The following is a 25,874-nucleotide window of genomic DNA, read 5'->3' as shown; positions in this document are numbered from 1 at the left end:
TCATGAGCTGGGAGGGCCGGGAGTCAGAATTCTCAGAAGAACATGGAGTCCTTAGCACATGATATTTGGGTTTTACGGTGAACAAATTCATACCAGTTGGGGGGTGAAGAAGGAGTTGTCTTAGAGGTTATTTATAAATTAAAGGCTAACCTTTTGAGCAGAGGCAGAAAAAGGACGATGGATAAAAGTGAAACCTGGTTGCCTGAAGCCCTTGTAATACTGAACGTGGAGCAGCATTTGAAGTAGTAGCTTCTGTTCAAGAGGCCAGTCCCATGGGGCGGAGTTGTCCGTGGCCGGGCTATGTGGCGTCGAGAAGCAGGATGGTAGTAACGTCCCTCCGTAATTTAGCAGGAGCTCAGTTCCCAGCACGATGCTGAGTCGCTGACCTGCGTTCTCTTCCTTCTCAGCACAGCCCTGTGGAGTCAATACTTCTTGGGTATCTCCACTTTATGGTTGTTCAGGCTCCTTCAACCAGCCAGGTGGCAGAATTGAGAATTAAATCCCAGTAGTTTGACCCCAGAGCTCAAACCGTGTTTCTTGGCGCAGTGGTCCAGAGCCCAGGCTTGGTTAGCGAGGCCGAGGTTTGAATTCTGGCTGAGCTGGGAATGAGCGTTAGGCAGGTTCCCTAGCTTCTCCCAGCCTCAGTCTTCTCATCTGCAAGATGGGGATAATGATGCGAGCTTCCTCCTCATCGCTCTTCTTTCTCTTTCTGGAGTGGGCTTTGCCTTCTGCTCGGAGCTCCTCTGCCTGTGTGTGTGCTGGTTCGCTTGTACTCGGCTGGTAAGGTTGCTTCTAGGAGCTTCCCCTTGGCCTCTGAGCTCTCTCAGTCGGCCTGGGTCCTCACCGCCATCTGCGTTGCTTTGAGTGTCTTCTCCTGCCCCCCAGACAGGTGTGCACACACACATGTAGGTGCGCACACTCCCCTCACTAATCTCTCCAGCAGTGCTGTCGGATCCTGGGTGACGCCGGGGAGCCGCTCCTTCGCCGTGGGTTGGGTGGGTGCGTGAGCCCCCGGGGGTCCACGCTCACCCCGCGCACGTGGCCGTCATTGCAGGCACCTGGAGTACAACAGCCTGACGGAGGTGAACAGCGGCTCGCTCTATGGCCTCACGGCCCTGCACCAACTCCACCTTGGCAACAACTCCATCTCCCGGATCCACCGCGACGGCTGGAGCTTCTGCCAGAAGCTGCACGAGCTGTGAGTGTCCCCTCCTGGCTCCGCAGGTGCTTTGTGGACACGGCCCGGAGGTGACTCCTCCAGAGCCCGGGGAACTCTGGGCCGCGCGTCCCATGGCACGGCGGGCTTGGGGGTTCAGGGGCCTGTTGCGGAGGGAGGAAAGAGCCCCCAGCAGGCAGGCCCAGAACGGGACCCCGAGGCCCCGCGGATCGCAGCCACTGGGGCCTCACGCCCACCTCATCTCTACTCTTCGCCCCAGTTCACGTTAGCAGGGGCTGCTGTCGAAGGGTGGCTGTTCTGAGAGCCTCTGTCTACGAATGGCTCCACCACGTAACACGTGCTTCTCTCACGAGAGGGGCTCCGGGCAGGCCTCGGCGATACTGCATGTTCAGTTCCAGACCACCTCAGTAAAGCAAGTCACACACTTTTTGGCTTCCCAGTGCATAGAAAAGTATCTTCATGCTATACTGTAGTCTGTTAAGTGTGTAGCAGCATGATGTCTTAAAAAATTATCTTAATTAAAGATACAGATCTTAATTAAAAAATACTTCATTGCTAGAAAATGCTGTCCATCATCTGACTACACAGGGTTGCCAAAACCTTCAATTTGGTTAAAAAAAAAAAAGGCAATATCTACAAAGCGCAATATAGCAAAGAGCACTAAAACGAGGTGCGCCTGTATTGGGGCTCAAACACAGAAAGGACAGTGAACCCGAGGGACGGTGACACACTGACAGTGGGAGAATTTCTACGTGCATGTAGTTTCTGTCATGTGGTTTCTGTCGTCCTTCCCCTGACAAGTGGCCCAGGCACCTGGCTCCTTCTCCTCCCCAGCTTTGGGTCCCTCGGCCTGGTGGCGAGGCTCCCGTGCAGACGGGAATGTGTGCTTATACTTCACGTAAAGAGATTTCCCCCACGGGGCTCCAGGCTGGGACTCGGATGCCCTGAGCTGGCACCCAGGGTCCCTGACACCCGCAGTGACAGGCTCTCTCCTGGGTGGGGAGGGGCTGGGGCCTGGGCTATCCTGCCATGTCCCGGTGGGTCGCTGATCGTGAAAGCAGCATTTCCTGGGACTTGGTGGACACAGTCACGTCCCTTTGTTTTAATCCCACGTCTAGAAGATTGGGGTTTTTGGAGGAAGAAAAGTAGCTCCTCAACATGGTTTTCATCTCAATATGTTCAAGGTTGTTCAATTCTGGTGTGGTCCAGTATGTTTCTTTATTTTTTTTTTTTTTAAGACAGTTTGGGTGGGTTTTCTTTTTTCTAGGCTTGACTGTAGGGAAAGGCTCACCCGCTGAGGTGAGTGATTACAAGTGCCAAGCCTGTCTTTCTTGTCTGTCTCTTGCCCTCAGCAGGCAAACTGAAGGGGATGTTTAAACCTAGTGCTGAGTCTTGCAGCTAGTGTTTTTATCTATTTGTCCACGTTCTTCCCCTCCACCAGCTCCCCTCCTTCTTCCCCCCCTCCCTTCCCCACCCACCCCACTGTGACCTGGAGTTTATATTTCAGTGAGTCCATCATTACCTAATGCAGAAATCAATAGTCCCACCTCTTTCCTGTGGCTGGCTTTCCTTGGAGAGAGAGAGAGAGAGAGAGAGAGAGAGAGAACCCTTTGGGTTTAGCTTCCTGACCCTTCCAGGCAGTGCACCTGCACGGTGTTCTCACGTGGAATGGGATGGCTTCTGAAAGACTCTTCCCTCAGGCCCTGACCCCGCTAGGGAACTCCCAGGACCCATGGTTCTCCGCTCTCCAGGCCTAGGAGCCACAGGGAAGCGGGAGAGGTCTTCTCAGCCCCCGGGGGCCCCGCACTTGCACAGGCTCTGAATCGCAGAGGGTGTGTGCGCCCTGCTGCTGAGGCAGCGGTGAGGGGCACACTCCCTGTGCCCCCTCCGGCTGCTTTCTGTGCCCTTCCAAAGGGGCAGAGAAGGTCACGGGAGTGTCCCCCGACCAGCCTAGCATTTTGCCCGACACCAGGTAACCTTGGAGCCAGATTCAGAGTTGCTTTCCACGTGTGTGTCCCGCCCCTCCTTTAAACTAAATTCTTTAATTGCAGGTGAGGATGTAATTTTGATCTCCTGCCAGGTCTCTGCAACTGACAGGCACCATGACTTATTTTTCCAGGAGAGAAAAACTGTCACTCCCTGCTACCTTTAAAAACTTGCTAATCTTCTCCGAATTTATTTTCCTTCCTCCTGCCCCAGCCCAGAGATTCCATTTTTTGAGGATAGATGACTAATATGCTAAGTAACCAACCCAGGGCTATGTCAGAGACGCAGGGACTGTGCTGGGAGGAAAGAAGGATTGATTCTGATGCTCAGGGAAGGTGTGTGATTGGGGGTGTGTTCCTTACTTACGGTAGGGGGATCATGCTAAGAGGCTGGCTTGGGTGAGGGCAAGGTAGCCCGGATGGGAGACTCTGGTCCCCCGGGCGCTGCCCAGGTGAGGCCTGCAGTTCAGTGAGGAAGGCTTGTTCCAGGCAGTGGCTGGTGGTGCCCTCTGCTGGCCGATGCTGGGAGGCTGTCCGGCTCCCTTGCTCACTATGAGAACCCGCTGGCGTCTTGTCCAGAGTCTCAGGCCACAGCCATGAGAGATCTGTCATGGCCTGAATCAGGACCAGCCATGGACACCAGGTGCATGCAGGGGTTGGAGCCTTGTGCTTCTTTGTTGTATGACCCTGTGCTGTGTAGTGCTCCCAGTTTACAGCCCTCCTTCCAGGAGTCAAAATGTATGGGTATCAAGCCCTGGTGGGTTTCTAGCTGTGAGACCATTTTGCCCTCGGGATCCTCGTGGGCGTATCCCTTCCCACTGGGACCTAGGTGACTGGCCGACCGTGGCTGTACGTTCGGGAGAAGAGGGGGAGGGCAATGCCGTGCAACCTGATTGCGATGTTTGCTTTCCCCTCCCCTCCCTCAGGATCCTGTCCTTCAATAATCTGACCCGGCTGGACGAGGAGAGCCTGGCTGACCTGAGTAGCTTGAGCATCCTACGCCTCGGCCACAACTCCATCAGTCACATCGCGGAAGGCGCCTTCCGGGGACTCAAAAGCCTGCGCGTCTTGTACGTCCTTCCCCGTTGGGTTGGTGGGAGAGCAGAATAGAGCACACCAGCTGCTTCACTGCATTCCCTTCTCATTGGTCTTGAGTCACAATTAGATCCAAAGCTGACCTGTGATGTGTGCCAGACTTTCAAAGTTTCATGTAATAAATCGAAAAAGAGCTAGTTGAGCAGAAAAGTGTCCCTCATTCCCCCCGGGGTGGTGCCTAGAGGGATGACGACTCAAAGAACACTGTCATCACCACGCACTGGTTCCTGCAGTGCGCTTGGCGGGACGTGGGGTCCGGCAGTGGGAAAGGTTCCCCAGGCTGCGCGCTGCCGCCCCCAGATCAGCAGCCTTGGGGCCGTCTTTCCCATCCTGAGCCTTCCCGCTGCGACTTCCACGTTTCAGTTCTGAGTATTTCTATCTGAGCCAGGGCAATCCTGAGGCTCGTGTCTTGGGCTAGCGTCTCAACTTCTTCAGCATATAGCCTGCATCCAGGACGCCCGTTTCCAGAAGAGGTGATGAGGGAATCCCGTATCTCTCCGGGAGCCTTTTTAGGGTCATTTAACACAATGGAGATGATCATGTCATTTCCCTCGAAGTTCCCCGTGAGGTGGAGGGAGTTGCCAGGAGTTGCTGCAGGGTGCTTTTCTGGGACTTCAAATTTTCTGGGCTTTTCTGGGCTTTCGAGAACTTCCAGGCAACAGAACAAGCAGCCATAAAGCGGGGGTTGGGGACGGTGGGAGCGGCATCTGGATTTCAACAGGCAGTGGCTGTGGGGTCTGAGGCCTCCCTCCCAGCTATGCCCCCTGCAGAAAGAGCGGCCTATTCCGGCGTGCCGGGGAGGAAGGCCTTTGCACTTGCGCTTAGCAGAGGCGGCAGAGGCTTCCTGCCAGGCCGTCGTGGAGGAGTGAGAAAGAGCCCGACGCCAGGCTGCTCAAGCCGAGGTCAGCCTCGGAGCCATGGCAGTGCTGAATGACAAGGCCGGGACGTTCAGACTCAGGAGGCCAGAGAAATGAGAAAAAACCTTTGGCAGCTGGGGCTCAGAGCAGGGAGACACAGAGCAGCAGCCCCGGGTCCCAGGTGTTTCAGGACCAAGATAATGGGAGGAACCTGATGAAAGGACGAGGCCCTTCCAGCCTCAGGATCTCGGCTCTGAGCTTCCGCTTGTAAAGTAAAGGTCAGAATGAGCATTTCTCTCCAAGGTCTGAGCTCCCCTCCCCGCGGGCGCTCACGGGAGCCGAGAGCAGCATCCTTTCTGGTCCTGGCCCGCGTCTCCTGAGGCTCAGGAGGGGAAGGTGTGGCGGAGCTCGTGGAAAGTTGGAGCGGGCCAGCCCAGGGCAGCATGGGGGCCTGGTCGCCAGGTGGGGTGTGTTGCCCGCTGGGGTGATCTGCCCTTGGAAGCTGGGGGAGGAAGCTGAGTCATTGGCCTTGTGATTTGCGTTGTTGGCGGAGACTGGGCCGAAAAGTTGGCCTGGTCCTCTGGTCTTGGCAATTGGGTCACCAGTCTGACTCAGCACCCAGATGTCGTCCCTGGCTGAGAGTCAGCACCTGTGCAGGCCCTGGGGGGAGACGGGCTCTGGGCGCCAAACCCACTAGAGAGGGCCCTGTGCTGGGGCCTCTTTCTTCCCTGTCCTTTCCTCCATGTGCCTTCTGCAGTTTCTCGGTCAAGTCCAGGAAAGGGACCCTGGCTGGGGTGAAAGCAGGTGGGAACCTTAGGGAACCTTTCGGACTCATTCTCAGAGCAGTGGACAGAAGTCCGCTCTTTGGGGGCAGAATCCAAAGCAGGCTTTCCCCTGGGGCCTGGCATGTGCCCACTGGGGAGCAGCACATGCAGCTGGGGAGCTGCCAGTCCAAGGCCTACGTCAGCTGTGTTGCGAGGCTGAGAAAGCCAGTTCTCACGGCAGGGTGGCTCAGTGGTCATGCCCCTAATCTTTTTTTTAAAATTTATTTATTTATTTATTTTTGGCTGTGTTGGGTCTTCGTTGCTGCACGTGGACTTTCTCTAGTTGCAGCGAGCGGGGGCTACTCTTCGTGGCGGTGCGCAGTCTTCTCATTGCGGTGGCTTCTTTCGTTGCAGAGCACGGGCTCTAGGCGCGCGGGCTTCAGTAGTTGTGGCACGTAGTCTCAGTAGTTTTGGCTTGCGGGCTCTAGAGCACAGGCTCACTAGTTGCGGCGCACGGGCTTAGTTGCTTCGCGGCATGTGGGATCTTCCCGGACCAGGGCTCAAACCCGTGTCCCCTGTATAGGCAGGTGGATTCTTAACCACTGCGCCACCAGGGAAGCCCACGCCTCTAATCTTAACTGGATGTTCCGTTTGGGCACCTAGAACACACCGAGATGTTTTAAGCTTCTTCAAGGTGGCAGAATGGGTGTGAGTCTCTCTTCCTGCCACAGACTGAATGGTGAGCTTTCTGTCTGTCTCCTCCCCAGGGACCTGGACCACAACGAGATTTCGGGGACAATCGAGGACACCAGTGGTGCTTTCACAGGGCTTGACAGCCTCAGCAAGCTGTGAGTATCTGGGCGTCGGAAGATCCGTGGGGCTGGTGCATGGAGACGGCTCCACGGGCCCCTACACCCTGTGTTCTGCGCCCGCCCCTGGGAGCGTTGGCACATTTATCTTCTTTTGTTTGGGAAGGAAAGTCTGAATAGGGGGGCAGAAGGCATCCCACCTTCTCCCTGACCCACCACCTCATCACTGCCCTGGGTGTTGGTTTCTTTGGGGCTAGAGAGCTGGTGTTTGGAGGCCTGTTGGGTCTTTTCTCCCGTTCAATTCTTGACTGATGTGAAAACAGCCAACTTTTTTGTTGTTCTTTGCTCAAAGGAGTCTTGCCCTCTTACCGAATTTCTAGAAATTCTAAACGTCTAAAGCCAAGTAACTCTTGATGGTTTTGAGTCTTCGGGCAGTCTTTTTTGTTGTCAATCATAATCGTAAATGGAAACAATCATGACCATACAGTAGCTGTTTTTTATTCAAGGTTTCTGGTGTTTGGGGTTTGTTTTTCTATGCTCCTAGAATTTGCGAGGCGTGTGTGTGTGTGTGTGTGTGTGTGTGTGTGTGCGCTGCAGATGAGGAAACACAGGGGAAGGGATTTTGCCCAAGATCACACAGCCGGTGGGCGGCAGGCCTGGGACTCACCCGTGTGGCCCCGAAGCCTTGTGCCTCCCCTAGTCCTACCCTCTTTCTGCATCTCCCCAGCACTCTCTACAGATGCCTCCCAAGGAACATACAGGCACGGGGGTGGGAGCTGTTATCACTGTTCACTAGCTGCTGTGGGGGAGGGATTGGAGGAGGACAAGACAGAAGACGGCCCCCACTCCGTCTCCCCCAGCCTGTTGTGGTGACGGCGAGCCGAGCAGAGCACGAGGATAAAGTAAATATTTTGAAAGCAGCAGTGGAGGGCGAGGCTCCGGGAAAGCCCGTGGAGGCAGGGGCTTTCTGCAGAGTTAACGTTTCTAATTTGTTTTGAAAAGTGGGGTTTTTCACGCGTTTGCTAGTCTGGGAGTTGCACGCGTCAGCCGTTTTGGCTGTCTGAGGATTCGTTCTCTTCTTGAGGCTCCTGCGTTCTGATAGTGGGTCACAAATGCCTGTCGGCCTTCTTTTTCTCCCCTAAACAAATGCTCCTTTCTCCCCCACCTCCTGGGCCCTTTACCCAGCAGGTTTGGGAAGAGCCAGGACAGCACGACGGGGTGGGACAGAGGCCTGTCATTGACCAGAGGAGCCTCAAGCTCGGGATGCAGCTGCGGGGATGGTGGAGCCGGCGTGCTGGGCGCCTGCGCAGCCATTCAACACAAGCCTTCTCTGCGGGGCCTGTCCCTGCGGTGGAACCTGGAGCCGGTTCTTGGGTGTCGCGGCTTCCAGGAGGCTCTTCCCTGCCAGCTGGGGGCGGTGACCCTTGAGGGCACTAGGGCTTCCAGTTCTGCAAAAGCCGTTCGCTGTCCGTAGCCTAGAGCCGCCTTCCTAATCGCCTGCTGTCTGTTCCCCAGCATGTTCTCCTACTGGACTAGGGTAACAGTCCGGCGTTTGACCCACTGGACTAGGGTAACAGTCCTGTGTAAAGTCCCAAGAAGGCAGCACGAGTGCCCGTAACCCTTGCTTGCACTGGCCGCTTGACGTGGGTGTTTGGAAGCAGTGGGTTCACGGTGACACTGTAAAATGCAGTGTCCAGTCTCCTCCCACCCAGCCCCACTGATCAGGATCTTGGGCCTGGAGCCTCTTGTATCCTTTTCCAAAAAAACCAGAGAGATGCACACAACTGGGGGAAATTGGGACAGTGACAGTGGTTCCTTAATATGATTAAATATATGCAGTCATTTACTTAGGTGCCATGGTGTTGTGGTTATGTTGCAAAAGACAAAAAAAAAGAATCCTCTTCTTGGATAAAAAAAGAAAACTATGTGATAGATATTCCCAGTGGTCCAGCCCAGGTTGGCAGTGAGGAGTGGGCAGAGACGGAACAGGATTGGCACCATCGGGTGATGGCCGTAGCTGTGTGGCGGCACGTGGGGCTCACGACACCCTCCTGTCTGCCTATGCGGGTGTGTGAAATCTTCCACATTAAGGGGGGAAAAGGAAGGCCCATGCTTTCCTGTGATCCGGGCGCACAGCTCCGGTTAGAAAGCACTGTGAGCGGGCCGTGGAGGCTCTTCCTGCCTCGTGAGGTGTGCCTGGCCCCTGGGGACGCCGGGCTTCTGGTTCCACATACACCAGCCTGTGTGCAGCTTGGAGCCGCCTTCCTAACGGCTAACGGTGTTGAGTCAGCGTTTGTTGAATGAAGCGGGGAGGAACCCGTGCTGCTTTGGTCTCCCCAGAGCAATGCGCGGACGCTCCGCGGCGTGGCCGTGCCACCGAGAGGCCCTGTTTAAGCGGCCTGGGGGTGAGTCTGTCGGACCCATTACAAATGGGGGGGGGCTCACATCAGCCAGGAGGGGGGCTGTCCCTCTAGAGCCGCTGGTGGGCTCGGCGGTGGAAGCAGCTGAGGGGCGGAGGTCAGAGACCTCCCTCAGAAGGGAAGGTGGACACGCTAGCTGGCCTGCACTCTCTTACTTGAGGACCCGGGGTTCTCCCTGCCGTGCCCGAGGGCAGCCCGAAACTAAAACGTCTTCTAGGAAAGGAACAAGTGAGCAGCGGAGCCATAAAAGGCTTCCGTCTGCGAAGCCTGCCCTGCCCTTCATTTTTCCAGCTGCTGAACACAGCCATTTGGGAGGGTTCCTCAGTGCGGAGCTTCCTGGCAGGGCGTTCATTACACGCACCCAGCCGACGCCCCTCCTTGCAGAATGCTTTTGGAACACCTGCTGGGGGCCTGCTGAGCTCATAGCCCGGGGAGGAGGGGAGGCAGGGTTTCTGGAGCACAGGTCAGCCGCAGAGGGGAGGGTTCGGTCACTTGCGGACGAAGAGGAGGCAGGTGCCGCCCCGTGGTTCCAGCTCTCTCCGGGGCATTCCTGGGGGCAGGGGGCCGAGTGACACAGCAGTAGCCGCTGCCCTTCAGCCTTCCTGGGGTGAAGGCGGCAAGAGCCGGAAGACCCTTGGCTGGGTTGGCGGGGCTGGGGGAGAGGGTGTGATAGGTGATCCCCAGGGTCACCGTCTGCTCCACGTCGCTGGCGCGGGGGACGTGGGGCCGGCTCTGCCTTCCGGGAGCCATCGATCAGGTGCGCCACGTCTCCGCTGCCCACCGGCACGTGGCACACAGGCACGGGGACACACCTGGCCCACAGCCCCAGCTCTCCCGTGCGCACACAGCGGCCTGTCACTGGAACCACAGTCTGCCAGCCGAGCCCCGGCCCCCACCCGCAGACGCCTGCTGGGGAATGTGAGGACCTACTGTAATCCACCAACAGGAGATGCGCTCCTGGATAATCGAGCATCTGAGAGTTTGTTTTATTGGTATTGTCGCCGTTAGGAGGAACAGCCTGCCCTCGTGGTAGGAGAGGCCAACGTGACTAATATTTAATGGATGATATAAAGCACAGCTTTTTTTCCTGGATCTCGTTTACGGAAGATTTCACTAAACAGTTCAATACCGTTCACTAGGACCTGGAGCCCGCAGTGGCTCGGCCTGGGGCATCTGAGTGAGTGAGAGGCTGGCAGTGCTCTCAGTAGCGCCAGGCTTTGGTGCCCTGCGGGCTGGTGCTGGCTGGACTTGCTCTGTGGTGCAGTTGTGGAAACGCTTTCTGGGTGAGGTTGTTCTCACATCCATGCACACCGCCTCCCAGAGAAGAAGAAGGCAAAGGGCTCTCTGGCCGTTGTGCTCCTTTACCCTCCGGAGGCAGGGCACAGAGCTGCTTTGTCTGAGGGCCGAGCCCAGAGTTGCCAGGGGGGCTGCATCAGCAGAGGACCTGGGAGGGCACCCATCCTGACGCACTTGGGGTGCGGCAGCCCTGTGGTCCGGCTGCCTCCCGAGTCCCCTGGCGAGGGCTGGGTCCTCTGTGTGTGTGATCCCATCTCCCGGAGGCAGCCTCCTGGTCCTTGCCTGCCGGGCCCCAGGAGCCTTTGGCACTTGGGTGGGAGCCCGGGGCCCGTGTGGCAGGCGGTGCCAGGCTGCCCTGCCGTCTTTGGTTTTCTTCAAGGCTCGCATTTCTTTTCTTCCCTCTTCTCGGGGAGGGCTGTGTGCTTGCTGTTTTCCCTTGTGGGTCCCGTCTTAACGAAGGTCTGAAGATAGATCTGGCCTTTAGTCGAGATCTTTCCCCTGGTCCTCGGTGGGTTCTAGACAAGGAATTCCCCTCTTGGCGAGGGGCTGAGCCGGCCTGCCTTTCTCTAAGGCTTTCTCCTGACCACCTGCCCTCAGTGCCTAGGGGTCCCTGTCCCACACCTGCGGTGCTGAGACCTCCCAGGAGCTGGTTCCCAGCAGCCCATGTCCTTCTTAACCTACCCTTTGGAGAGTCCCGGTGGACACCATCGTCAAAGAGCCCCATACTTGTCAGCACTACCTCAGGTGTTCGCTGGCAGAATTTCCTGTGCCGGCAGCAGTTAGAGGGAACTCCTTGGTGGGCTCTCATCAGAGCATCTGATAACGAGGAGGGAAAACTGGAACCTTGATGCTTTTCATTCCCAACGTCCAGCCACTCTAGGTGCCACCCCTACCCCAGTTCCAACACAGACTTCCCTTTGGATGACAGCCCATGGAAGAGGCATCCGTTTCTTCCATGTGTACTGCAGGGGCAGATTTGGGTTTCTGAGAAAACTCTTGACAGTCACTTATGAGACTGTGATTGGAATTCTCTGGAAGCGAGACCCCCCTTCTCATGGGTAGGTAGTCCAGGTACAGGCATTAGATAGCCTGGGGGGCTGACCGTTGAGGACCTGTCTATCTAGGATTTAATAACCTCGGGCCGTTGGCATCATTTAAAACCCGGGCTCTTGCTGAAGAGCCAAGGGGCCTTCTCGCAGGCAGGGGTGCAGCGCACTGTGGCCTCATCGTGGCTGCCAGCGTGTGCCCCGGAGCTGGGGGGCCGTCTCCATAGATACCCACTGTCCTGTCCTCCTCTTGCCTCCTCTGGGGACCTTTATCCCCAGAAGGCAGCTTTCAGAAGTGGGTGGTAGTTTTTAGTTCCAAGAGTTTTCCTCCTGACTGCTTCCTCTCGCTGGAACAGTGGTGAGTTCTCTCTCCCCTGTGGGACTATGGCTACACTCCCCCCAGGGTGGTCCTTAGAGAGAGAGAGAGAGCCCAGGCTGGACAAGGTGATTTCCACTTAACACTGCAAGGGGCCTTTTTGGCGAGACAGCGCATGCAATTCCTACCTGTCATCACTGTTAAATTCTAATAAAGATAAAAGTATCTCATTTCAGAAGGGGGAGGGCCCACATACCTCAGATGCATAATCTCCGCAGGGGTCAGATTTCCACCTGCCTCTCCCTGGACAGGCTTATCAGATAGCACCACCCTAATTGTGTGTTCTCTTTCTCCCCACCCTCCCTTGTTGCTCTCCCTCCCGCTCCCACCCCACCTCTGTTTCTGGATGTTGGGAAACTGCAGAACTCTGTCGGGAAACAAGATCAAGTCCGTGGCTAAGAGAGCGTTCTCGGGGCTGGAAGGTCTGGAGCACCTGTGAGTACCTTCCCTGACCCACAGGCCTGCCAAACGTGGCTGCCGGGGAAGTCTGTGAGCAATTTAAAAGCATCTTTGTAAACTGAGACAGGCTATTTGGAAACACCAGCTGCTTCCTTCTAAGTCAGCTTCAACTTTGGCCTTCGTTTTGCCTATGCCAGAAACGGTTACAGAACATATGGCCGCTCGGTGTTCAGATAAATGCCGTCCTCCTGCCTGGCCTCCCCATTGCCTGGGCCTGCTCAGGCCCTGGGCTCCCTTCCACTTCCACCAGGACCCTTTATACTGCTAAAGCAGCGCAGCAGTGCCGAGTACACGCTGGGTTTAACTGGGAGGTTCCTCCTGGTGTGTTCGCCTCTGAGAGCCTGGGAGGAAGAGGACGGAGCCAGCCCTGAGACGTCCGTGTGTCACCAACCGAGGCGGATGCCTCTAGTACTTGATTCTTAGGGTATTTTGTCTTTGAATCAAGTGCGGCCACAATTCTGTTGGGAAAGTTTTGCCTGTTGACTTGCTGGGCGGGCCTTGGCTTAGCTTTGATGCCACCCTTAAGGCTGGCTCGTTCCAGAGTTATTGCACGTGTCAATGTAGGTGAAATAATAGCCGCTTACCGTGGCCTTAGGACAGGACACGGGTGTCTGGCTCGTGCCTCTGGTTCGCTGGCGAAGCCTGGGCTGTCAGGAAAAATCCCTGAGCGTCGTGGCTCAAACACGTGGCTGACTTGAAGGGCGCCTGGAGTTTCTTTGCCTAAGTAGAGAATGTTCTTTTTCAGGAACCTTGGAGAGAATGCAATCAGGTCTGTCCAGTTTGATGCCTTTGTGAAGATGAAGAATCTTAAAGAGCTGTAAGTACCGGGGATTCTGTGGCCCCAGTTGGCGTGAGTAGAGGATTTCCGAGTAAGAAGTGCCTTCATTGGATTATGCTCTATTTTATATAATAGTTGTGATCGTTTATCGTTGTCTGTAAGTTCAATTGTCTTTTTGAAAAAAATGCCCTCTGGGGGCTTCTTCTGAATCAGGGGTCAGTATACTTTTGCTTACAGGGCCACAGTAAATATTTTCAACTTTTTGGGCCACAGGGCCTCTGCCATGACAACTTGACTCTTGTAGCAAGAAACCAGCCATAAATAAGACATCAACGAATAGGTGTGGCCGTGTGCCAGTAAATTCTTATTTACAAAAGCAGGCAGTGGGCCTGCAGGCCGTCGTGGACTAACCGCTGCTCTGGGTGATGTGGAACAAACTCTCTTCTGTAAATGGATAATCCTCCCTTTCATTACGTCAAGGACAAGTGCTTCATCTTTTAGGGGTGCCTACAATGAAGGGCTTGTATTGAGAGGGGCTTCTTAAAAGATCTGGGTGGGCTGTGAGCAGGGCAGAGCTCTCCGTGGGATGGTGGCACGTACCGTGGGATAGTGAGGAGACGCCCAGCCCACGTGTGTTCCCAGGGCCCCCGTGGTGTTTGTGGGCCGTGATGCTGCCGCTGCAGACTTGCCGTGTGGGCCCATGGGCGACAAGGGTTAGAAGAGCTTGCCTGTGTCCTAGTCTCTGGCAGAGGAGCTCATCTAAGTATTCAGGTAGCAACACGCAGCTTTCCTTTCTTCTTCCTGTACGTGAGTCCGATTCTGCAGCCATTGAGTCTGAGCCATAATGTCTAGTTCCCTGAAGGTGCAGCTTTGGGTTCCTACAAGTGCTGAGAACATCGGGCATGCCAATGGCCGTCTTTGCACCCTGAGCTCATCCTCGTCCCTGCGGCCAATCCTGGTGGACCCTCGGTGGCAGCGGGGAGGGGAGGAATGGGGCAGTAGGGGGGTGCAGTCCCCATAGTTGGAAACCGAAGCAGGAAGAGGCCCCGGTGGCGTTCCCAGGGGTGCGTGAGGGGAGGCGAGGTGGACGGGCCCTGGCCTCACGACGTTCAGTGTCCTGCGAGATTGAAGTCTGTCAAGTTGGTGCCCTTTCTCGTAAGGGTCCTGATCTTAGAACAGGAGTTCGTGGAAGGATGGACACTTGGATAGATATGTGATAAAGCAGGTATCACAGAACATTCAGATTTTACAAAGTGGTGAGTCTGTGAGTGTTCACGGTGCATTTCCCTCCAGCATTTCTGTCTTTGAAACTTTCCAAATAACATGTTGGAAGTAAAAAAGATCGAGTTAAAGGGAAGAGAGAGAAAGAGAGCAGGACAGGGAGAGAGGATTTTCCTTTGGGCCTCCTGAAGACTCAGGTTTCCTGAGACAGTTTTCTAGTTGGGACTAACTGGGCCCTTCCAGGTGTTGGGTCCCCTCCCCCGCAGATGCATCTGTGTGGTTCTGGAGGCTCAGCCTTGGCCCCCTGCCTAGGCTTCCCATCAATCGCTGCATGTACCCAGCTGGGGCTGGCCGTGGGCCCAGTCCTCTGATGGGAGAAACGGTTAATCCCACTTGGTCATTTTCTTCCCCCATTGGATCAAGGCAGGTTGTGCTGTGCACTTAGTCATCCTCTGGGTAAATTTCCACAAGCGATGATTAGAAACACATTTGCTGTTGGAATCATGAAGATGTGTGATCTAAGCCAGCGGAGTGCCGGGGTGGCTGCAGGCGGGGGCCCGGAATGGCCGTGCCTGCTGGCTGCGGGAAGCTGCAGAGCCTTGGGGTCACCAGCGATCCCCCGTCTGGCCTACGCTTGGTCTCGGAGGAGATGTGTGCGTGTGGAGGGGAGGTCGGTGTCCCACCGGGTCCCTCCATTTCTCTCCCTCCATCCCGTTAATCCTAACTCATTCTTTAGGACAGCCTTCTGTCCACCCTGAGTACCTGCCGTCTTCTAAGGTCTGGACCCCTCGGTGTGAGGAGGGTTTCATGCAGAGGAGGCAGGAAATTCTCTAGGGAGCTCGGCCAGCAAATGCCCTGAATGCATGACGTGAAGCTTAACCCTTTCCAAACACATTTCTGATCAAGGAGAAACGTCAGATTTGTTTTCTCCAGTTTGTTCCTGTGGTTCGAATGAAATATGTCCCTGTCCCCGACACAAGGGGCTAAAGGCTCCCCGAGATGGCCAGTGTCCTCCCCTAGACTTCGTGTGTAGTGCCCAGGCCTTCCTGCGGAAGGGGGCAGGCACGTCAGATGCCCCTTGATGGGAAGCCGTCGGTGCTTCTGACAGGGGGAGAGGCCCTTCCACTCTTCGCCTGGGCTCGTGAGTTCTCCTGTGCCTGGCGGCAGCCTTCCCAACCACCCCACACAGCCTGCCCTGGGAAGCTCTCCAGAGGCTGGTGTGATTCAGCCGCTCCTTCGCGCTCACCTGTGAGGGCCCGTCCACCACCGACAGTAACTCCTCAACAGAGCCTCTCTCCACGTATCGCTAAGCACAGCCCTACCGCCCATCAAATACAAAACCTAGGGCTGATTGTAAGGTCTAATATGGGCAAGCATCCCTGTTATAATGGCTTTGTGCTCAATTATTTCAGTCTTGAATGAGCACTTCCCAAAATTATTTGGTTTAAAATGCTCAGCTCATTGGGGAACGGTGAGGAGAGGAGCGAAGAGCAGATTCTATGTCATTTCGTCTCTGCCTTGGGTTCTCTGCCTTCAGGTTCTCTCTGCCTTGCTGTTTACTAGTTTGATAGTTTCCCTGCTCTTTAGAAGGTCAGAGTGAAATGAACGAGAAAGGGGCCTGAGGAATGTGGTGGGGGGGGGAGGCCATTGCTCTATCACTGGCCCATGTGACATTTTTGGAATTTCAGAGCATCCCGGTACCCCTTTTTTGTCACCACGTACCGGGGACAGTTTATTCCAGGGAAGCGCACGTAGTAAGTCCTGTGTCCATCCCCGTGCCGGGCTAACCTCCGCTCTTGAGCTCACAGCCCGAGGTCTTCCAGGAACACGGCAGCTCAGCCCCTCAGCTGACTTATCTTCGAGTGACTCCTCAGGAAGGAATGTCCGCAGAGATGGCGATTCCGATTTCTGTTGAAAAAGCTGATCCTCAGTTGCTGAGAAATGAGAAAGAAAATATGCTCTGTTTTGGTTGGAGCCTCACAAAACCCAAGTTGTGCGTTCTCATGCTCCCTGGGCAGTGGCAATTAACTCACAGGCACTATTTAGGGAGCGGAGCCGAATCCTGCCGGCCTCCTGAATAGCGCTGGTGTGGAGATAAATACACAAACAAGAGGGGAGCACGCCCGCGAGGCTGACATTTGGATGCAAGGAAACGTGCAGCCCTGCCAGATGAAAACAGAGCAGCCACACAGAAAAGGGAGCCCTTCTCGGGCTTGAGATCGGAGCCTCGCATGGAGCTTGGACACTCCAGGTGGCTTATCGGGGGGGTGGGAAAAAGCAGAGAGGAGGCTGTGCTACTCCTGTCTGTGGGATGCTCAGAGGCCAGGAGACGGCATCCCTGGGGTCACATGAGCGCAGTGGCTGTCGTGGGACACGTGTGAACTCCGGGTGGCTGCTACTTGAAGTGTGGCCCTTAGACCAGCGGAGTCAGCATCACCTGGCGGCCTGTCAGCGATGCAGAATCCAACCCACTGAGCCAGAAGCTGCGTTTTCTCACAGTCTCCAGGTAGACCGTACTTACCGCTCTAGGTCGCAGGAGAGGAGCCGTAAGAAAGAGCATCTCCCATTCAAGCTTGCTGACTTTCACGGCACAAGCTGATCGGAGGCGATGGGTCATTCGGGGCACAGAGGCAGATATCCCTTCTTTGCGGTCACACTTCACACGACCCTTTTGTCTTGCTTTCAGCCATATCAGCAGCGACAGCTTCCTGTGCGACTGCCAGCTGAAGTGGCTGCCCCCGTGGCTGCTGAGCAGGACGCTGCAGGGCTTCGTGACAGCCACCTGTGCCCACCCAGAGTCACTGAAGGGCCAGAGCATCTTTGCCGTGCCGCCAGAGAGTTTCGTGTGTGGTAAGACTGTCTTTGTGGTTTTTTTTTATTTTCCACAAAGGGTAAGGAGGCCAGGAGGCTTCACTATGGGAGTGATTCCTGTGATCAGAGTCAACCCTAGCCCTAGCCCATGGTTACCCATCAGCTGCTGGATACAATTTATTTCCCACTGAAACCACACGTAGTGTTTACGGTGCCGTCGCCTCATTATGTGGTTCTTGGAGTGCGTGCGTTTAATCAGGAGCAAGCACCAGCTGCTTCAGTTACATGGCAAATAATCAGTTACAGGAAGATGGCTGTGTTGTTTCAAGCCAGCGCTGGTGCCCGGATTTAGCTGTGAATTTACTCAGCATAGGAGGCTGGGGTTTTCCTGTGTGTTTCTTTCCAGCCCCAAGAATGAAAGGTTAAATACAGGAAGAAGGAGTCTCAGGAGAACAGCTGCTGTAGTAAAAAGAATTCCTTCATGTTGACTTGTGCTCTTGCTGTGTCTCCAAAGCACTGGAATCGGCACTGGTAGCTTTAAATTCTTTCTTCCTCCCGACTGTTGGCATGTAGGTCTTGCCATCTTTTGGACCAGGGGTGGTTGGGATCCAAGTTTGGCTGCAAAGAGCACAGAAAATGGTGAGCATCTGAACACAGAAACACACACACATATACACTCACACGTACGTGCACACAGGCACCACACACCACACTCAAATAGAGAGGATGCAGCCTCGTGGTCAGAAAGATGTGTTCAAAGAGCGAGATGAATTTTGAGTTGTTGCTGGTTTCTGCTCTAAGCAGGAGCGAGGGTGGCATTCCCGGGCCTGACTGGAACTGCTGGACAGGTGCGTCCTGCTGCCTTTCATCCCTCTGGTCTGCCTTGAGCCTTGGGTGTGATATTCCCAACCAGGGGCTCCTGTAGGGTCTGGGGACCCCAGTGGTCCACTTCTCTGTCCTACTTTTTGGGCACAGCAGTAGCCAGTGTGCCTGCTGACATCAAGATACAGGTGTCCTCCTTCCACACGCCCACTCACCAGCACCTCCATCACTTCTGAGAGCAGGCTTGCTTTCCTTTCTCCTGACCCAGTCCAGCAGGAAGCCTTAAGTACACTATCAACGTGGGAGCAGCCCTGCCAAATCAGCTGTCTTTACTGTCATTCTCATGGGCACTGTGCACATGGCCCCCCATTGCCTAGGATGGAATAGCCGTGCCATCCATTGTTCCTTGGGTTTCTGGTCCCTGACCATTCTGTTGTAACAGAGCTCCCTGAAATTGCACTTTCTGCCCCTCCGTCCTGTCTCCTGCCACAGGGCATAACCTCTCCCTTTGGATAGGAGCCACGGCAGGACTTGGGACACGCTGCCCCCAGCCTCCGGCCTGTGGCCCTGGCGTATTCTGAGATGTAGCAGTTTTGACACATTTCTCAGAGCCACCTCCACATTTTCACTCAGGCTCCAACCCAAACAATCATCAAGTACTAATGGGAATCATGAAAACACTTGGCAGGAGATCAAAGTTTCAAGCTCTGTGGGAATCTCCCAGTCCTTTTTTATAAACTGCAAGTATAACCCCTTCACGCTCACTAGGCTAGCTAGAATCAAAAAGTCAGATACCAACAAGTGTTGGTGAGGAAGCCTCCTACGCTTTGGGGGAGGGGAATACAACATGGCGTAGCTGCTTTGGAAGACGGTTTGGAAGTGTCTCAAACAGCTAAACGTAGAGTTACGATATCACCCGCCAGTTCCACTCCTAGGTAAATACCCAAGAGAAACAAAATGTATGTCCACGTCAAAACTTGTACGTGAATGTGCATAGCAGCATTACTCATACTGACCAAAAAGTGGAAAGGACCCAAATGCCCATCGGTTGATGAATGGGTAAATAAAATGTGGTATAGGCATACAATTAGGACTACTATTAGGTCATAAAAGGGAATCAGTCTTACAATATAGATGAACCTTGAAATATAAGGCTAAGTGAACGAAGTCATTCACAAAACACTGTATGTTATATATGATTCCATTCTCATAAAATGTCCAAAATAGGAAAACCTGTAAAGGTAGAAAGTAGATAAGTGGTTCCTTAGGGCTGGGGAGGGGTGGAGGGAGAGGGATGATAGCTAAAGGTACAGAGGTTCTTTCTGAGGTGATGAAAAATGTTCTTAAAGTTGACTGTGATGATGGTTACACATATTTGTGAATGTACGAAAAACCGTGAAATTGTCCACTTTAAATAGGTGAATGATATTGTAAGGAAATTATATTTAAACAAAGCTGTTTTTTAAAAGAGAAGTATAATTTACATATAAAATTCACCCCTCTAAAGTGTACAAGTCAGTGGTTTTTAGAACATGGAACAGTTGTGTAACCCTCACTACTATCTAATTTTACAACATTTTCATCACCCAGAAAAGAAACCACAAAACCATTAGCAGTCACTCTGTCTCCTCCCCTGGCAGCCACTCCTCTACATTAGGTCTCTATGATTTACCTATTCTGGATGTTTCATATAAATGGAATCCTCCAATACATAGTCTTTTGTGACTAGCCTTTTTCACTTAGTATAAATTTTTTATCATGTATTTTTAGTACTTCATTACTTTTTAAGTGGCTGAATAAATATTCCATTGTATGGGTATACATTTATTTAGCCATTCATCAGGTGGTTTCCACTTCTTGGTTATTATAAATAATGCTGCTATGAACACTGCCGTACAAGTTTGTGTGTGAAACCTCTTGGGTTATATACTAGGAATGGAATTGCTGGGTCATACGGTAACTCCATGCTAAACTTTTTAAGGAGCTGCCAGGCTGTTTTCCAAAGTGGCTGCACCATTTCGTATGCCCCTCAACAATGTATGAGGAGTCTGATGTCTCCCCATCCTTGTCAACACTTGGTACTGCCTTTTAAATTGTACCTATGCTAGTGGATGTGAAGTGGAATCTCACTGTGGTTTTGATTTGCATTTCCCTAATGCCTAATGATGTTGAGTATGTTTTCACATGCTTAGTGGACTTACATGTATATCTGCCATGGAAAAATGCTACTCAAATCTTCTGCCCATGTTTTAATTGGTCATTTGTCTTTTCATTGTTGAGTTATAAGAGTTCTTTATATATTATGGATACTAGATCCTCAGCAGATATAAGGTTTGCCAATATCTTCTACCAGTCTGTGGCTGGGTTTTTTCTGTTTTTTGTTTTTTTCATTTTCTTGACATTTGAAGCACAAAGGTTTTAAATTCTGATTAAGTCCAATTTCTTTCTTTTTTTTTTTCTTCTGCCATTTGTACTTTTGATGTCATATCTAAGAAACTATTGCCAGAGACAAGGTCACAAATATTTACACCTATGTTTTCTTCTAAGAGTTGCACAATTTTATTAGCTCATACATAGTCCTCCAGTTTTGGTCTTCTGGTTGAAGACTCTTCTATTATGGTTCCCTCCCATGTCCCCATAAATTTTGGGGTCAGCTTGTCATTTATGCATTAAAGACAACTGGAATTTTGAAATAGGGATTGCATTGAACCTCTTGATTAATTTGGGGAGTATTGCCATCATAATATTAAGTCTTCCCAATCTGTGAACATGTGATGTCTTTCCGTCTTTTTGTAGCTCTTTTTCACTTTCTTTCAATGAAATTTTATAGCTTCCGTTACATGGGTCTCACTTTCTTTTGCTAAATTTATTCCTGTTGGTGTTTTTTCTTTATGGTGCTACTTTAATGGAGTTCTTAATTTCATTTTTAAATTTTCATTGCTAGTGTATAGAGATGGGATTGAATTTTATGTTGATTTTGTATCCTGTAACTATGTTGAAATCATTTATTAGTTCTAACAGTTTTTCGGTGAATTCCTTAGGATTTTTTTAATATATGATCATCATGTCATTTGCAAAAAGGTAGTTTTTTTCCTTTCCAATCTGAGTGCTTTTTCTTTCTTTTTCTTATCTAACTGCCCTGGCCAGGTTCTCCAGTACAATGTTGAATAGAAGGGATGAGGGTAGACATCCTTGTCATTTTCCTGATTTTAGGGGAAAAGCATTCAGTCTTTCACCATTAAGTATGATGTTAGCTGTGGGTTTTCAATGGATGACCTTTATTGAGTTGATGAATTTCCCTTCTATTTCTAATTTGAGTGTTTTGTTTTGTTTTGTTTTTAATAAATTTATTTATTTTTGGCTGTGCTGGGTCTTCATTGCTGTGTGCGGGCTTTGTCTAGTTGTGGTGAGCAGGGGCTACTCTTCGTTGCAGTGCACGGGCTTCTCATTGCGGTGGCTTCTCTTGTTGCGGAGCACGGGCTCTAGGCGCACGGGCTTCAGTAGTTGTGGCACACAGGCTCAGTAGTTGTGGCCCGCGGGCTCTAGAGCGCAGGCTCAGTAGTTGTGGCGCACGGGCCTAGTTGCTCCCCAGCATGTGGGATCTTACCAGACCCGGGCTTGAACCTGTGTCAGGTGCATTCTTAACCACTGCGCCACCAGGGAAGCCCTGTTGAGTGTTTTATGTTGGATTTTGTGAAATGCTTTTTCTGCATCTGTTGAATCACGTGATTTCTTTCCCTTTATTTTACTGATATGGTGTATTACATTTTTGGATGTTAAAACAACTTTGCATTCCTGGGATAAGTGCAACTTGGTCATGGTATAACATGTTTTTATATGTTATGGGATTTGGTTTGTTAGTTTTTTGTTGTTTTTTCATTTATATTTCTAATTTTTGTTTTACTTATTTTTGGCTGCGTTGGGTTTCACTGTTGCGCGGGCTTTCTCTAGTTGCGGCGAGTGGGGGCTACTCCTTATTGCGGTGCCTCTTTTGTGGAGCATGGGCTCTGGGTGTGTGGGCTTCAGTAGTTGTGTCACTTGGGCTCAGTAGTTGTGGCGCGCAGGCTCGGTGGTTGCTGTGCATGGGCTTAGTTGCTCCGCGGCACGTGGGATCTTCCCAGACCAGGGCTCGAACCTGTGTCCCCTGCATTTGGCAGGTGGATTCTTAACCACTCTGCCACCAGGGAAGCCCTGGTTTGGTAGTATGTTTGTTGAGATTTTTTTTCTTATAATTTATTAACAAATAAGTATTTTTATTTTTTAGCTTACAGAAGGTCTTTTTTTATTCAAGTCAGTGTGAGTTGGTACTTCATTGTAGTTTTGATTTGCATTTCTCTTTTTTTTTTTTGCAGTATGTGGGCCTCTCACTGCTGTGGCCTCTCCCATTGCGGAGCACAGGCTCCGGACACGCAGGCTCAGCGGCCATGGCTCACGGGCCCAGCCGCTCCGCGGCATGTGGGATCCTCCTGAACCGGGACACGAACCCGTGCCCCCTGCATCGGCAGGCGGACTCGCAACCACTGTGCCACCGGGGAAGCCCATTGCATTTCTCTTAATAATTAGCGATGTTGAGCATCTTTTCATGTGCCTGGTGGCCATTTGTATGTCTTCTTTGGAGAAATGTGTATTTAGGTCTTCTGCCCGTTTTTGGATTGGGTTGTTTGTTTTTTTGATATTGAGCTGTATGAGCTGTTTGTATATTTCGGAAGTTAAGCCCTTGTGGGTGGCGTCAATTTGGATTTGGATACTTTTTATTGTCTGATTGCTGGGGCTACGATTTCCAACACTATGTTGAATGGAAGCGGTAGGAGTGGGCATCCTTGTCTTATTCCAGGTTTTAGTGGGAAGGCTTTCAGCTTTTTACTGTTGAGTATTATATACTCGGTGGTGGGTTTGTCATAAATAGCTTTTATTATGTTGACATGTGTTCCCTCTGTACCCACTTTGTTAAGATTTCTTATCATGAATGGATGTTGAATTTTATCAGATGCTTTTTCTGCATCTATCGAGATGATCATGTGGTTTTTGTCTTTTGTTCATGTGGTATATCACATGGATTGATTAGCGTATGTTGAAGCATCCTTGTGACCCTGGGATGAATCCAACTTGGTCGTGGTGTATGATCTTTTTTCTGTGTTGTTGCATTCAGTTTGCTAATATTTTGTTGAGGATTTTTGCATCAGAGATTTGGCCTGTAATTTTCTTTTTTTGGTAGTGTCTTTGTCTGATTTTGGTATCAGGGTGATGGTGGCTTCATAGAATGTCTCTGGGAGTGTTCCCTCCTCTTCAGTCTTTCGGAAGAGTTTGAGAAGGATCGGTATAAGTTCTTCTTTGTGTGTTTGGTAGAATTTGCCTGTGAAACCATCCTAGTCCTGGACTTTAGTTTGTAGAGAGGTTTTTTGTGTTTGTTTTTTTACAGATTCTACGTCACTCCTAGTGATCCATCTGGTCAATTTATCTGTTTCTTCTCGATTCCGTTTTGGTGGGCCGTATGTTTCTAGAAACTTGTCCGTTTATTCTAGGCTGTCGAATTTGCTGGCATATACAAGTGCCAAATTCATATATGAATTTGTTCATAGTATTACCTTACGGTCTTCTGTATCTCTGTGGTATGGGTTGTTATTTCTCCTTTATCATTTCTTATTTTCTTTATTTGGGTCCTCTCTTTTCTTGGTGAGCCTGGCCAGAGGTTTGTCCATTTTGTTTACCCTTTCAAAGAACCAGCTCTTGGTTTTACTGACTGTAGAGAATTCTTGTATGTTTACTCATAAAGGTCTACAGTTTTCTGTTTTCTCTGGTTTTGTTCAGGTAATACTAACCTTATAGAATGGAGTTAGGAAATGTTCACCCCTCATCTATTTTTTTTTTTCTTTTTTGGAAGGATTTATGAAGGATTAGTGATAATTCTTTAGATGTTTGGTAAATTTCACCAGCCATTTGGCTCTGGAGTTCTCTTTGTAGGAAGTTTTAAAATTGTCTTTACTTGTTATATCTATGCAGATTTTCTTTTTCTTCTTGAGTCAGCTTTCAGTTTGTGCATTTCAGACAGGTTATCTAATTTGTTGGTGTACAGTTACTCATAGTATTCCTCTGTATTCTTGTCTGTTGCTGTAAGGTTGGTAGTATTGTCCTTTCTTTGATTAGCATTTGAGTCTTCTCTCCTTTCTCTCTTCTTTTCCCTACCCTACTGTAACTATGTATTATTCAGTTTTGTTGATATTTTCAAAGAAGAGGAGCAGAAGAGAGTTCCTCAAAGAAAAGGAATAGAAGAGAGTCACAAACAAAAGTCCTTACGTATTTACCTATGTTGTTCCTTTAATGGTGTTTTTTTTTTGTTTGTGGAGTTACTGACGCGTCTTTTCATTTCCGCCTGAAGGATTCCCTTTGGTATTTCTTGTAGGGCAGGTCTGATATCTGTAAATTCTGTTTTTTGTTTTTGTTTTTGTTTTTTAAGGGAATTCCTTTATTTTTATTTTTTATTTATTTATTTTTGGCTGTGTTGGGTCTTCGTTTCTGTGCAAGGGCTTTCTCTAGTTGCGGCAAGCGGGGGCCATTCTTCATCACAGCGTGCGGGCCTCTCACTATCGCGGCCTCTCTTGTTGTGGAGCACAGGCTCCAGATGCGCAGGCTCAGTAATTGTGGCTCATGGGCCTAGTTGCTCCGTGGCATGTGGGATCTTCCAGACCAGGGCTCAAACCCGTGTCCCCTGCATTGGCAGGCAGACTCTCAACCACTGCGCCACCAGGGAAGCCCTCTCTGGTTTTTTGTTTTTAAATCTGAGAATGTCGTAATTTCTCCTTCATTTTTGAAGGATCGTTTTGCTGGATATAGAATTTAGTTAACAGTCTCTGTTTCAGTACTTTGAACATGTCTTCCTACTGCCTTCTCACCTCCATGGTTTCTGATGAGACATCAGCTGTTAATGTTACTGAAGATCCCTCGTATGTGAAGAGTTGCTGTGCTCTTGCTGCTTTCAAGATTCTTTGTCTTTGCACAGTTTGACTATGAAGCTTCTAGGTGTGGATCTTTGAATTTATTCCATTTGGTGTTCACTGAGCTTCTCGGATGTGTAGATGCAAACTTTTCATCCAACTTGGGAAGTTTGGGGCCATGATTTCTTCAGATAGTCTTTCTGTTCCTTTTTCTTTCTCCTCCTTCTTGGACTCTCATCATTTGTATGTTGTTATGCCTGATGGTATCCCACAGGTCTCTGTGGCTCTGCTCACCTTCTTCATTCTTTTGTTTCTCAGACTGGATAACCTCAGTTGGCCTGTCCCAATTTCCCTGACTCTTCTGCCAGCTCAGTTCAGCTGATGAGCTCCTTTCGTGAATTTTTTATTTCAGTTATTGTACTTTTAAACTGCAAATGTATATTGGGTTCATTTTTACAATTTCTAGCTCTTTCTTGATATTCTTTATTTGGTGGGAAAGCATTTACATACTTCCTTCTAGACGTGGTTTCTTTTAGTTCTGTGTACCTATTTAGAAAGCCAACTTAAAGTCTTTTTTTAGTAGGTACAAGATCTGGACTTCCTCAAGGACAGTTTCTATTGACTGCTTTGTGTGTTTTTTTTTCTATTTTTTCTTTGTTGATAAATGAGTGTTTTAAATAGTGTAGCAACTCTGGAAATCAGATCTTCCCTGTGTCTTCCCCTGGGGTTTGTTGTTTAGTTTATTGTTACAGTTTACTTGTTTAGTGACTTTCGTGGACACATGTTGTAAAATCTGTTCTGTGCAGCCACTTTAGTCCCTCTGTGGTTGGCTTAGTGGTTAGCTAATGACTGGACAGAGTCCTTAAATTACTTCGGGCCTCCTGTCCTTTGCCCAGCATCTCTGCTGTGTGTTGGGGGTGTGCCATCACTTCCTGTTTGCACTGATCCTCGATGAGGGTCACAGGGAAGAAATTTGGACCCTCTGAGGTCTTTCCTGGACATACACATAGCGCTGCACATGCAGGT

At 50.9% G+C, this 25,874-nt stretch overlaps 1 protein-coding gene across 1 annotated transcript in view; it reads left to right on the top strand.

The window, feature by feature from the left end:
• The window catches only part of LRIG1 (leucine rich repeats and immunoglobulin like domains 1), a 120,963-nt gene that overhangs the window by 87,061 nt on the left and 8,028 nt on the right, over positions 1 to 25,874 (top strand). The window contains exons 7-12 of the mRNA XM_060022860.2: positions 1,055 to 1,198; positions 4,089 to 4,232; positions 6,646 to 6,726; positions 12,189 to 12,260; positions 13,030 to 13,101; positions 16,970 to 17,133. Coding sequence (XP_059878843.1) covers positions 1,055 to 1,198; positions 4,089 to 4,232; positions 6,646 to 6,726; positions 12,189 to 12,260; positions 13,030 to 13,101; positions 16,970 to 17,133 — 677 coding nt within the window. The remainder of the gene's footprint in view (positions 1 to 1,054; positions 1,199 to 4,088; positions 4,233 to 6,645; positions 6,727 to 12,188; positions 12,261 to 13,029; positions 13,102 to 16,969; positions 17,134 to 25,874) is intronic.

Source organism: Delphinus delphis, chromosome 10 (genome assembly GCF_949987515.2).
Source record: "Delphinus delphis chromosome 10, mDelDel1.2, whole genome shotgun sequence".
In the NCBI taxonomy this organism is placed as follows: Eukaryota; Metazoa; Chordata; class Mammalia; order Artiodactyla; family Delphinidae; genus Delphinus; species Delphinus delphis.
The sequence above is the reverse complement of the archived record's forward strand: the minus strand, read 5'-3'. Positions and strand labels throughout refer to the sequence as shown.